The sequence below is a fragment of the Dermacentor silvarum genome, chromosome 1, assembly GCF_013339745.2.
Source record: "Dermacentor silvarum isolate Dsil-2018 chromosome 1, BIME_Dsil_1.4, whole genome shotgun sequence".
Taxonomy (NCBI): Eukaryota; Metazoa; Arthropoda; class Arachnida; order Ixodida; family Ixodidae; genus Dermacentor; species Dermacentor silvarum.
Window position 1 is genome coordinate 131858678 of NC_051154.1, and position 14811 is coordinate 131873488.

At 41.6% G+C, this 14811-nt stretch overlaps 1 protein-coding gene across 3 annotated transcripts in view; it reads left to right on the forward strand.

Moving 5' to 3' along the window:
• The first annotated feature begins 108 nt into the window (after nucleotides 1–108).
• LOC119436044 (uncharacterized) overlaps nucleotides 109–14811 on the forward strand; it is a 51888-nt gene continuing 37185 nt past the window's right edge. For 2 of the 3 annotated variants that reach the window (XR_007463165.1, XM_037702779.2), the window contains exons 1-3: nucleotides 109–288; nucleotides 511–703; nucleotides 5553–5714. Coding sequence is in view for 2 of the 3 variants with exons in the window: in XM_037702779.2 (XP_037558707.1) it covers nucleotides 530–703; nucleotides 5553–5714 (336 nt within the window). In the remaining variant the exon portion in view is untranslated. Of the gene's footprint in view, nucleotides 289–510; nucleotides 704–2526; nucleotides 2659–5552; nucleotides 5715–14811 lie in introns of those variants that run through there. The other variant, XM_037702782.2, reaches the window with a different exon arrangement.

Sequence of the window (14811 nt, forward strand, 5' to 3'; positions counted from 1 at the left end):
AAATAATATTTATCTATAAAACTTTTTGCATGCGATTTCATCAAATTTATTGTGATGCAGTTCTGCGGATGCTTCATGCTTTATCTTCCACTCGTTCGCCTTGCGCATTGCTTGCGCGCACCTATGCGCACACGGCGCACACTTCCAGCGCATTGTAATACGACATGTCTTCCGATAGTAGAAGCTATTTTCGGCCGAAAACTATGCACTATCACTCTGGAAGCAGAGTAGCTTCATCATACGAACATGATGACGTTTTCGTACTGTCACGGATATGAATACTGAGAGGTAAGCCACCACTCCTTGTAAACGATTAAAAACTAGAATCGTTTGTGCTTACTTTCCTGCATTACATCAAAGCACTGCTAGGAAGCTATATGACCCAAGTATTGCATTTAGAACTTGAACATTATTATTGGGTTGCCTTTACAGTGTGAGCTGATATAGATGGTTGTTTATATATGCTAAGTGCGGCACACAACTGCTGTTTCCTTCTCTCTTTTTTTTCAGAATTTATTGATATTGACGAATGGCAGTTGCAATATTTGACGCTGACCATTTGGCCATATCTGCCATCGTTACCGTTGGACTGCAGTTTATTTTCTTTGTCATCGCAGCAACATTTCATTTCGACAAATTAACAGATTTCGCTGGGGGTGCCAACTTTATTATACTGGCCTTAACTGTATTTGTTTTATCCCAGGTATGTATGTTTGTGTGCTTTTTCTGCATGCCCCCTCCTACTGATCTTTTTAATTTGTAACAGCTGTATTATCCACGCGGTATGCATTCGTGTGTGCACCATGTAAAATAGCAACGGGAGAGAGACGCTTCTAATTGAAAGGCAGAGGTTTTTTTTTCCGGGCTGCATATGACCGCTGACATGCTATACTCTGCATTAGAGGGGAAAAGGAATTAAGAGTCCGGTGGGAGAGAGTAAGAAAAAAAAAAAAAGAAGGGGGGGGGGGGGGGATAATTATATTTATGGGTGAGACGATCGCAAAAAATTCAGGCCTTTCAATATGACGAAGTGAACTTTGGTGACCCTAGAAGGCCAATTTCTGAAAGGTAATTCAACAATTAATCTAAGGCCCACGTACTGCTGTTTTGAAGGGAAGGGCATATAGTACCTAAGATATGTCACGTAATGTTAGCAGAGCATGACAGATCTTGTTCATTTGGTGCTCTACACAGAATCTCATTCATTATAATCATATGCAAAGGAATGAGGACACAAAGCAAACAACAAAAGGTTTCAGCGCTGTGTGTATGTGTGCATGTGTGTGTGTTTGTGTGTGCATGTGTGTCCTTGTTTGCTCAACGTTGATGATGAATCTGTTCCAACTGGCCCCATTCAAGAAATATGTTTTCCACTGTCTCTAAACTGTCGCAATCATCACAGTATGGGGATTGATAGTTCACCCTTTGCAACATAGATAAGTTTTCAAGAATGCTACATTCAGTCAAAGCCAATGGTATTTTCAACTTTCACAGGTGGTGGTGGCACCACATGGTTTGTTTGTGAACGAGCGGCACAGTGATCGGCCTTGGCGGAACGGATGACTGCTGCATTTTCAGACACAGAAAGAAGTGCAGGCAACTTGCCTATCAATGGTTTTCCAAAGTAGGAGAAGTGTGCAATATTCAGATAAAAGAGATCTTGGTTGCGCACTAAAGCATTAAATCATTAAAAAATTTAAAGATTGTGAATTATCGAGTGTGACAAAAAGAAAGCTGCATGCGCCTGCTATATGCAGTGTGCCTCAAATGCATTGCGAAAGGTCCACATTCAAAATGTCTGTTGCATTATTCCGAATCTTAAGCTCCCAGGAAGTACTTTTCCTATAATTCTTATCCTTCACCCACAGTTATTTCTTGTTTTTCTTCACATTCCTTAGAGACCAAAAACATACATTCGAAAAGAGATACAATATTTCTCAAAATGACTATTTTGACTTTATGCTGGGTTTGTTCACTGCTAGCTGATTTCTTGTCTGATTCCGCCACTGTTTCTTGATCAAGGGAACGGAATAAAAAGCACATTGCTGGCAATCGGATATGCCTCCAGAGTTACTTTTCCTGTTTGGTCGCAAAGTGCAAAACCCAATTCTTTGGCTACTTTGTTTGCTTACACAAGTGCAAACTTCACTTCGTCCTTTTCATCATCAGTTCACTGTTGCAGAACATGCCAAATTTGACAGCCTTTAACAGAGACTGAAGTGAACTAAAAGTTATGCTGCGGAGTACAGTGCAGGTACAAACACTAAAACTGCATCTCCTGGAATTTTTCTCCCTTTACTGAGCTAATACTTGATAACTTTATGCTCAGTGGCAAACTTACATCGATGATTTAATGCTAATGACGCAACAGGCTGCTGCGTTTACAGTATTTACAATTTTATACAATTAAGTGCCTAATGTGGGTGCATTCATGTACCCAACCTTTCTTCAGTTATGACAAAATCTTATTGCTTACCTGCCTACGCAATAACATACATTGGAGGTAAACTACAGCACAAAGAACTCCACTCTTCTCCAAACCAAACGTACCGTTCAGGCAGCATGTCGTCATCATCTCAACATCCTTTACGTTGGATGTATAGCCACGCCACCAATAGGCCGTGAAAGTTGTGAATAATGTCTCTGACTGATGAGAAGGTAGCCATGGAATTTTTTATCTTACTCAGAGGTCAACCGATCGCAGGAAGTTGTCCTGCTAGAGCTGCCTGAAATGAACTTCATTGAGAAATTTTAGAGAATATAATTATTTCAACATGGTAAAATAGCAACATGTTCACATTACTCATACCATACTCAATTTTTAATGAGAATAGTATTCTTGGCATTGTCAGACCGGTTTACTTTCCAGCTATCTAGCTATCCCACCAAAAATGTAGGCCAATCCTAAAGGTAGTGCAGTCTAAAAATGTGGGCCGTTTGCACAGGTATGTGGCACTAGGTATGTGCTGCTCTTCAATGAACCTCTTTGACACCAACTTGGGTCACTGGGTATGCGCGAACTTCACGGCGCTGCCAGCAGAAGGCGCAGCATTCCCAGAGGGAAGCGCAAGAGAGGAGTCCAACTACAGTACAAGCCTCATACATATGTATTTTGGCTATTTGCATACTTGGAGAGTCATCGTAGTTGAGTTTGTATATGAGTCATCGTAGTGAGATCCCAGAAACATCATTGCTGAGCAGCTTCTCTGGATTAAGTCACAAATCGTTAGGTATTTTTATATATCTTGTTTTCTGGTCCTAAAACTGTATTACATATATAGCTTAACTAGCTCACAGCCAAGGGAGCTAACTTGCGTGCCTATTCTAACAGTTTGTGTAAGGTTTCCTGCAGCCATGCCTGCAGCAGTATTATAGAAATCAAAACAAAAAGTGCTGCATTCTTTGTATTGTTGCACATACTCATCATCACTGCCGCACACATTCAATCAACAACTAATGCAATTTAAGAACAGAACCACGAGAAGAACATAAAGTGCAGAATTTCAGTTCAATTACTATTAATAGCAGCCAAACACGTGCACAACATGCTCCTCAGATTTTTTTCTTTTAGAGGTGGTGCAAAACTGTTGTGATGCGAAACCAATGTTATGGCCATTATCAGTAGTAATTGAATTAAAATCTCCACATTTAGTGAGCTTCTAGCAGGTTTAGATTTTTAGAATTGTGCTAGTTGTGATTGAACACATTGCTTCGTGCACTTGCAGTTTAAAAATTTTAACTTTACACAGCTTGCGTGAATTGGCACTCAATTTAGTTTTCACCAGCCAACAGCTTTAAACAGTGCTGCATGCTTCATAGCTACTTTAGGCAGTATCTTCAAAGAGTGCTGACAAAAAATGTTTGTCTCACTTTTATTGCTTCTTTAAGATAGCCATCAATGCAGTAATTATGCTGTAGAGCATTAGTTCACCAAGAACAGAACAAATGATTAGTTACGTTACCTTTTAATGTGACCAGTTAAAAATGTGCGCCAAGTGCAACGCAGCTCTGGACATGAAAAAGGAGACTCATCACGTCATTGAAACCTGTTGTGCCGGTCTGGTGGTACCAGATATCACTGACATATTATGACACACACATATTATGACCGTGCTGTCAAAAGCGGAGTCCATTTAGCACTAGACTGAGAAGGAAGAGCATTTCCCCCTGCATTTACCAGATAAGTGAACAATTATAAGGGCCAATGTGGCAGCTTTCAGCGACACAGTCATTGGGCCTTCAGCCACCACTCTGGGCTGACCTACAGGCTCTTGCGTTGTTTGTGATACCACATGACCACCACGTCCAATTTCGGTGACGAGATAAATCTCCTTTTTCGCGTCTAAAGCTGTGCTGTGCTTGGCGAACATTTTGGTTGAGTCATATGAAAGGTGCTGTAATTAATTATTTGTGGCGCTCTGTTTCTGTAAGCCTCAAGGAGCAAGAACCTGTTTCAGGCAGTGCATTGCTCACACAGCCATTTGAAACATTCAAACCTGACAGGCTTGAAGTAGTTTACAACTATTGACTGCTTCATGACTACAATATTGCACACATCTTTGTAAAACAAAACGCAGTGCCTCAGTGCACAAGGCAGCCTACACAATAGCTGTGATTCTGTGCTTTCAATTACAGAAGTGTTGGGCTACATGAATACTACTGAGGAACTGAATGTTCCTAGATGTTTTTTTTAGTTTAGTAATATCAGGGATCAAGAGGAATACGTGAAATAAGTCAGGCAGGCTCTTCTTTTGTTCAGGTATTCCCTCCTTATTACTATTGTCAACTTTATCAAAGAGGGGGGGGGGGGGAACTAAAATTAATACTTTCCCGAGATCAGAGATGCAGCTTTACTGTAGAAATTTGCAGCCCAACAAAACTCCATCATTACACATCTGTCCATGCTTGTCAGGTGAATCTCACGTTTTAATTAGAGAATTTTTGCACTACTGTCAAACCTCCTTTATAACAATGTCAAACCTCTTCTTCAACGTCACTAGTTCGTGAGCCCATGTGATCACACATCCAGTCGGTTGCCAATGGTGCAGTGTGACATTCAGCTATCTACAATTATTAGCACTTGTTCTCAAGTGATGCCAGAGCTCATCATAATTAACAATGCTATCATTAATTATTTGTCATGTTGGAGCATTATGGTTTCATTTCATGATTATTAGACAGATTAATTCATTAAAGCATAAAAGTAAAAAAGATAAACTTGCTGTTAGTGCTTTTCCACCCTGGTGCAAAATATGTAAAATACCACTTTATAGGGAACTCTTAAGATTATTAACACACTGCGTTGTGTACATGGTTCTGAACTTTCTTGCAAAACATTTTTTTTTTTTCTTTTTTGTACAGGGCACATTTTACTGGACTGGACCTCCTTTTTAATCATTCAATGTGAAAACAAAAACATTCTCTCGCTGTAAAATAAAGTTATTTAAGCAGCATACAAGTACTTATAGTTATCTGAAAAATTTTAAATACCCGAAACACAAGACATATTGGTAGCTGGAAAAAGAATACTAAGTCATGATTGTCTTTTTCAGACTTATAGCCCAAGGCAGTGCCTCATCACTGGCCTCGTCTGTTTGTGGGGTGTGCGTCTATCAACATTCCTCCTTTTCCGGATTATCAAAATTGGCAGAGATGAGAGGTTTCAAGAAGCTAGCAAGAATATTGTCCGTTTCGCCATCTTCTGGACGTTTCAGGTTGGTTGACAATTCATCAATAGCAATGAAAAGTGCTGCATAGTTTTCAAAACAGAGAAGCCTTAGCTATTGACAGTGCAGCCTGAGTATCACAAGCCACAGACTGGGAGCTGTCCCATATGGCTGTCAGCCTTTTTAAAGCATTTCTTGTATGTTAGCAGCAGTGGCGTAGCCAGAAATTTTGTTCGGGGGGGGGGGCTCACGTTCCAGCACGGCTTCCTCCTTATATAATTTATCGAGGGATCAAATACATGAATAATACCTGCATTGCCATTGCCAATGCCATTGTATATTAGATGCTGCAAATGAATTATTGAACACTACGCACAGTCAAGTAAAATATGTATTTTTTCATAAAAGAATACATTTGTATTTTTCCAAAAATTGTGACAGAAATAACTGATATCAATGCTTCCGCGTTTTTTTTTTTTATATTTATTAAGTAAATAAAATATCACACAAACTTTAGAACTATATCAGTTCGAAACCAGCAAAGCAGTGCATGCAGCTGATATGAAAAACGTAAACGCCATGAAAAGAACAAGTTGAGGACGAATATTTTGATGAATCTTTGTCATGCAAGAACCTTGTTTACATTTTTGTACCTATGCAATGGCCAGGGAAAAACCTCAATGACGCTGTCCTTCGTTGCAATAGATTGTGCAGGAGCAGCTGTTACGGTTGTGTATTGTAATTGCACCGAGATTATAGTCGCAACAGCGAGTACTTATAAAAAGCAGGAGTTCTGCAAAATATACATTAGAAATGCGAAGATAGAATGGAATATACAAATTCGAAGATACAACTTGAAAAAGGGAAAAAAAGTGTAGCTGAAAACAAAGTTCACTGCTTGTATACACAAAACCTCCCAACAAGATATTTAAATATATGTATAAGTCTCTATTAATCTACGTACTTAAGCAAACGTCACTGTATATAATGTGTCAAACAAGACAAATAAATATGTTGCGCAGTCACAGATAGTAAACTTCACGCATAGAAAGACAGACGATCCAGGCAAGAACAAAACTATGATCGCAGAAATCGTGATATGTACTTGGGCCATGCGGCGGTCGCGGCAGCACCATATGGGTAGAATAATAGAGAAATAATGCAGAAATCAGTTCGAAAATGTCTAATTTAACTGCCTGCAGAGTGGCAACAAATATTCTGCACCCAAAATTAAAGAAGGCTATTGCTTCGGTTCAAGAAAGAAGTAAAATCAGATAGCTAAAAAGGAAAGGAAAGGCCAAAAATGATGTGGCAAATTCAACTGTTTGTTGGGAAACGTCACGTGGGCCGGGCTTTCATTGAGCAAGGTCAGTCAAAATTGGTTGTGGATGTCCTCGTAATTTTCGTATTCGCATGATAATTTTGATCATGTTGCTAACTGTTAGAATAAACGGTGAACATTTCTGCGGTTTTAAAAGCTAATGAACATTCATACGCGTTCATGATTACGAGTTTATGGACCTGAAGAAACAGAGCTTTTTACTTGCATTGATTTTTGCTGCTTCACGTTCTAAAGGACAAACTTCACTCGGTGGGGAAGTTTACTGAAGCGGTCAATGACTTCGGACACGCTGATGCTGACGTCTCTGTGGGCGTATAGAAGCGCCAGCATAACCATGCATTCCTCAGACATTGTAGAGCGCAAGTAGTTTTTTAGTAATCTCACGTTAAAAAATATTCTCTCTAAGCTGGCAATGGTCACTGGAAGGGTGACTATAATCTGCAGCGGTTTGTACACATTTACATAGAACCTGCAGTCGCAATGAGAGAGGGCGTCTATACCGGTGCTAAAACTTAAAAAGACTCCTTCGATGTCGTTGGCATCTTCATTTAGGTACCTTGCACAAACAGTAAGCTGTTCGATTCCAGCAATATCCGACGTTTCCTCAGCAAGTATGGAGAAGCAGCATGCAGCGTTTACTTTTTCATCTAGGCTTTCTTTGGTAATTTCACCATAAATTTCTATGATTTGTTTTTTTTTTTTTTTTTATATATACAAGGCATTACTGGGGCAACTTTCCAAATGGTTCTTCAGTTATGTATCTCCACAATAGCTCGCATGCGAAGAAGCGCTCTGAAAATACCAGTATTTTCAGTGGGGGCTTTGCTTAAATGCATAGGACCAGTGTTCCTATGGCCACGGAGAGCCAGACCTTGTCGCCCGCAAAAAAAAGAACTGCCTCAATAAATAGGAACTTAACTTTCTTCTGTTTTCTCTTATTTTACTTTGCCTGCCCTAGTCCAGCTGATCGATCACATTGAGCGCGCTTCCTCAAAATGTTTGGAGTAAATTATCAGTTGCCAGCTGACAGTCACGGTGATATTTAGTATTTTCGTGTGTGTGAAAGATTGCAAGCGTGTGCTTCCATTTCTGGAACGGCTTGGACACGAAGGCTCCAGTGCACGCATGTTGGCCCAAGTTTATAAGAACATTAAACCCATTAAGTTCCAGAATTGAAGATCTGAAGCACGCCTTTGGAAATGTCAGTGCATCTTTCGCATCAAAAGTTTATGACAACTTTATACCCATAAAGTTTCGGAATTGAAATCCATGGTTCTCCGTAGACTCCGCGGCCGCTGTGAGATTCCGCAACGCGCCCGCTCGCTATCGAAAAGCCCTTGAAAGTTTGTGCTCGGATGGGGCTCCTTGTGTTATGTGACTCCAGGTACAAGGGCGTTGCCACGAAATCCAGCCCGAGTTCGCAATGTTCGTGCCGAAATGTCTTTTCAAGCGTGAAAAAGCCATTGTAGAGAAAATCCAGAATGATTCCGGGCGCCGGTGGTTGTTTTGGTCGGCGGTGCATGCCAGCACCAAAAAAATTTCGGGGGGAGGGACTGAAGCCACATCAGCCCCCCCCCCCCTCTGGCTACGCCCCTGGTTAGCAGGCTGTGATAAGGGATTTATAGGGAAGCAAATTTATTGTGTTTCCACCATAATAAACAAGCAGCTTCATTTTTATATATACTTATGTAAGACTGTCATGCATTCATTGCACTGCTGCCTTCTCCAGTGGTCGCAAGAAGCAAATGTGTGCGACTGGACTAGTTGGTAATCCATTATAAAAACAGCGAAACAGCGGACGGAGGACAGAAAGAGCATACCAATGAACATAAGCACTGTGGGCTGTGTGCTTGTGTTCATTGGTTTGTTCTTTCCGTCCTCCATCTGCCATTGTGCTGTTTTTATAATGGGTCACAAGAAGCAGAGTGTTTTTAATTTTACCCGCCGTGGTTGCTCAGTGGCTATGGTGTTGGGCTGCTGAGCGCAAGGTCACGGGATAGAATCCCGGCCACGGCGGCCGCATTTCGATGGGGGCAAAATGCCAGTGGGCATGGAAGAGCAGCAACAATGCAGACCCCTGACACGCCTTTTCGCTTCTTGCTGGAGATACTGATTATCATTGCCACGTGGAATGAATCATCCGGTGCTGCCTCTGTACAGCTGTTCCAGCTTGCACCGACGGAGACCGACAGCACAAGTTGCCAGACGTCACTACTGGATGGCCAACATCAGTCCCACGCATCGCAGCGTTTCCTGGAGCGCCATCTTGAACTAACTTGGACAATGCCATCGGCATCGACAGATGCATCCCCAGCGCGCTTTATAAGCAGTTGGCTGTCCTCGCGCTCGTCCAGTGGGCATGGAAGAGCAGCAACAATGCAGACCCCTGACACGCCTTTTCGCTTCTTGGTGCAGATACTGATTATCATTGCCACGTGGAATGAATCATCCGGTGCTGCCTCTGTACAGCTGTTCCAGCTTGCACCGACGGAGACCGACAGCACAAGTTGCCAGGCGTCACTACTGGATGGCCAACATCAGTCCCACGCATCGCAGCGTTTCCTGGAGCGCCATCTTGAACTAACTTGGACAATGCCATCGGCATCGACAGATGCATCCCCAGCGCGCTTTATAAGCAGTTGGCTGTCCTCGCGCTCGTCCAGTGGGCATGGAAGAGCAGCAACAATGCAGACCCCTGACACGCCTTTTCGCTTCTTGGTGCAGATACTGATTATCATTGCCACGTGGAATGAATCATCCGGTGCTGCCTCTGTACAGCTGTTCCAGCTTGCACCGACGGAGACCGACAGCACAAGTTGCCAGGCGTCACTACTGGATGGCCAACATCAGTCCCACGCATCGCAGCGTTTCCTGGAACGCCATCTTGAACTAACTTGGACAATGCCATCGGCATCGACAGTTGCATCCCCAGCGCACTTTATAAGCACTTGGCTGTCCTTGCGCCCGTCCAGTGGGCATGGAAGAGCAGCAACAATGCAGACCCCTGACACGCCTTTTCGCATCTTAGTGCAGGTGGGTTCAGCTACTCAACTCTTCTGTAAAAAGAATAATAATGCTTTTTTTGCTGTCACTTCCATGCCCACAAGTGTTATTTTGCCTTGCTTGTGAATGTATTCATGTATCAAAAATGTTGCTACTATCAGGTGATGTAGAGCTGAATCCCAGCCCTGATTCCGCTAATGACGACACCGGGAAACAATATAAAGAGCTGTTATCACTGCTAAAGGGACTACATGCCAAGGTTGATACAAAGCATGAGGAAATCATGACTTCTCTTAATGAGGTAAAGGATACCCAAACTGCGCTCGAGCAATGGATTGCTGAAATTGACAATAGGCTATCCATAGTTGAAAGCACTATCCAGCCGTCTGAAGCCAAAATACACGAAAGCCTCGTCCCTCAAGTTACTAATCTGAACCACCATCTCGACGACATCGAAGACCGATCGCGCAGAGAAAACTTAATCTTTCACGGTATCCCTGACAGTCCTTCAGAAACATGGGCGCAAGCTGAGCAGAAAATATGCGCAGCCTTTAACATCGCACTAGACCTAAATCTGAGCAGTAGCAACGACCGCATATCTTGTGCGCATCGATTGGGAAAGTTTGTTCCTGGAAAATGTCGGCCAGTTATTGTCAAGTTTCAATCTTTCAAATTCAGAGATAGCATATTTTCATCGCGCAGCAAGCTAAAATCTCCTAAAATATTCGTCAATGAAGACTTTTGCCGGACAACCAGAAACTTGCGCAAAAAGCTTTTGGATTACGGTAAAGCCAGTGGTCAGCAGTTCTCCGTGCGATATAACAAACTGTACATAAATAAGAAATGCTATGTTTACTCCCCATCTACTGACCCCGTCTGTGAACTTCGTCAGAGCAGTGACCCTAGTACAGACAAGGGTGCGTCAAGCTCGTTTGCCAGTAGTGACACGTTGGTATCCTAACTAACAATGCGCAGCATGATACACCTAACGCTGGCTTGTCTTTTTTACTTACTAACATTAGGAGCATGCTAAGCAAACATGACGCTTTATCTTCTGTTGTTGACACATGCTTGGCGGATGTCGTACTTGCGGAAACCTGGCTCTCCGCTGAAATCGGGGATGACGAATTGTTTAACTGTGAGTAAAGATGCGCCATTTATCGCTACCATCGAAATGTCAGTTCTGGTGGCGGGGCACTCATCGCTGTGGCAAGCAATCTTGTTTCCAGCTTGGTTGTACTCAATACTCAATTGAAGCTCGTTTGTGTTAGTATCCGAGTGAATCATCAAAATATGCTACTCTGCGCATGTTACCGACCCCCAAGTGCAAGTTCAGGCTTTTGTGAACAGTTGCACGACGTACTAAACAACCTAGTATTACGTTTTCCCCGAGCTTCCTTATTACTCTTAGGTGATTTCAATTTCCCTAAAATTAATTGGTCAATCTCTCGTCCCGTTGTTACAGAATCGTCACCTGAAAGCGCAGCCTTCATAAGATTATGCCTAGATTTTAACCTCACGCAGCTCGTTTCCCAACCAACTAGAATTGGTCCCACATCAGCTAACACACTCGATCTAGTGCTTACGACTGTCCCAGATATTATATAGAGTCACTCAGTCTGTTCCCCGGTTTGAGCGACCACTCTTTCATTCATTTTTTGATAAGAGCCCCTGTCACACACAGAATAAGTGCCCCTAAAACAATATGCGATTACACAATAGCGGATTATACTTCAATTAACAGAGAACTTGAATTGGTTTTAGAGGATTGTATGCCTGGTTTCTTTGATCGTACTGTTGAACATAACTGGAAGCTTTTCAAAAACAAATTGGTATCACTGATTAATAAATATGTGCCAACACGTATAATTTCTGAAAAGAAGCGCTCGCCTTGGTTTACCACAACATTAAAAAGGCTGCTAAACAAGAAAAAAAGACAATTTCACCTAGCAAAACGTGCCAACAATCCCGCACGTTGGCGCATCTATAGTGATAGCCTTAAAACTTATCGTGCCGCTATCAGAGAGGCCAGACACGTTTTCTTTAATGATACACTCCCATCCCTCTTGACCACTAACCCATCAAGATTTTGGAATAGCGTTAAGCTCAGAAAAAATAATGCGATATCTCTTACAAATTTCGATGATGAAGCTATACGTAGAGAAGATTGTTGCAATGTATTAAATGAAGTGTTTGCTAAATCATTTTCAGAGTGTTCTACTGTTGTACCGCCACCCCTTCACAGTTGCGATTTTTTCCCCATGGATCCTGCTATCATTGATTTTTCAGGTGTTGCCAAGTTAATTCGCGGATTGAAATTGTCATCTAGCTGTGGTATTGATAACATCAACTCAAAGGTTCTCAGAAATACTGAAGTGTATTCCGCTATCTTTCTGTCGCACCTTTTCACCTTTTCGCACAATCTCTACAGTGCTGTGAAATTCCAGACGATTGGAAAGTGGGAAAGGTGGTTCCTGTTTTTAAATCCGGTAACCCTCAGTCACCTCACAATCAGACCTATTTCTTTAACGAGCATTCCCTGTAAGCTTCTGGAACATGTCATCTATTCTCATCTTGTGTCATTTTTGGAATATAACTCTTTTTTCAGCGAATCTCAGCACGGCTTTCGTAAGTACTATTCCTGTGATACTCAGCTTTTATTGTTTACCAATTACATAGCATCTGTTTTAGACAAAGGGTCAGTTACTGACTGCGTTTTTCTTGACTTTGCCAAAGCGTTTGACAAGTTAAACCACCAATTACTTCTTTACAAAATGAGCATTCTAAATATTGACCCCGATATCTTAAAATAGATTGAGTGCTTTTTGACTAATTGCTTACAGTACGTAACCACTAACAACTGTGACTCGAATTCTTGCGAAGTAATATCTGGCGTTCCACAAGGGTCCGTTTTGGGCCCGCTGCTTTTCCTAATATATATAAACGACCTTTCTGGCACAGTTACTTCTATTATAAGGTTATTTGCTGACGACTGTGTTGTTTACCGTGAAATAACTGACGAATCTGACCACTCTGCCCTCCAGTCTGACTTAGATAATATTTCTAACTGGTGTAGCGAATGGTTTATGACTCTCAATACTAATAAATGCAAGAGCATGACATTCTCCCGCCGTTCTAGCCCATCTGAATTCCTAGCTTATGAAATCGAAGGCACATTATTAGAGCACGTAACCTCCTATAAGTATCTTGGTGTGCACATAACGGATGACCTCTCATGGCATACTCACGTTAATTATATCATTAACAATGCTAACCGTGCAATAGGATACCTACGCCACAATTTTGCTGAAGCACCAAGCCATTTAAGATTATTACTATTCAAACGCTAATTAGACCTAAACTCGAGTATGCGTCTGCTATCTGGGATCCAGGCTTACGTAACCTTGCAGATGCAATAGAGTCTGTTCAGAATCGCGCAGCTCGCTTTATCGTATCAAACTAGTACTCCCATACTGCCAGTGTTTCGCTGATGAAATCTAATCTTGGCCTTCCGAACTTGCTCTTAAGGAGAAAAATTTCACCTCTTTGTCTCTTTCATGAAATTTTTTTCTTGAACCACTCACTGAAACGCGAACTTTTATCACAGCCATTGTATTTGTCAGCGCATATTGATCACCAGCATAAGGTCGCCATTCCTTTTTGCCATACTAACCTGTTTCATGATTCATTTATACCAAAGACTAGCTCAGACTGGAACCACCTTCCCAGTGCCATCGCCAGCATTGAAGATGTACAGTCATTCAAGGCCGCAGTTGTTCACCACTTCACAGAATAACCTGTGCAGCTATTTGTTAATTCAGTGAGTTTTGTATTTTACATGTATAATAACGTTGCTAACGCTATTGTCATTCAAGGCCTTTGGTATTGTTAAACCTGTTAAACTGCTCTGTTAATCATTGTTCTTTTTCTTGTTTTGTTTTGGGTTTTTTCATACATGGCTGTATTGTTGTTTACATTGCGCGTGTCTCATCAGAATGTACCCATCCCCTCTGTAATTCCACTTAGGCCCTGAGGGTATTGCAATAAAAAGAAAATGCGAAAACACTCGTGTACTTAGATTTAGGTGCATGTTAAAGAACCCCAGGTGGTCGCAATTATTCCAGAGTCCCCCACTACAGCGTGCCTCATAATCAGATCATGGTTTTGGCACGTAAAACCCCATTATTTAATTTTAATTTTTTTTTCTTAATTTTAAAAATTTCGTTCTTCAAAAATTGAACGTATTAGGCTTTGCTTAGGTATTTGGTTCAATTATTTCTGTGTGAAGCACTAGCAAGAAGTTCTTTTAACGTTGGATAATTTACTTTATTTAAGCTGAACTGAATTGAGAATAGTTTGTGCATTTTAGAGGCTTTAGCAGCAGTTACACTAAGCTCTTGTTTAACTTGATCCACAGATATATGACACGGGGACATCTGCATATAACCAGAGTTTTTATCCAGATATTTGACACTTTAACTCTTACTTAAGCTAAGCAGCATTGCACTTGTTTGGTCCTTGGGAGGGCAACCACATGGGAAAGCCACCGAGTCATGCAGCTCCCCCTTTGCTGCTGAATAGTGCCCACCGTGCGCAAGACACAATGTCTGCTACAGGAAATGTGTCCCTTTTCCAACCCTTACAACCAACTTTATATTTCAATAGGGACAAACCATACTTATCAACTCATTTCAGACCTTTTGAGTTTGGGTGCTCTTTATTATATTTGACAGTTTATATCTCTTTCATTATCATGTGTTCAGAATGTTTCATTTAAAATCTATATACACATTGAGAGCC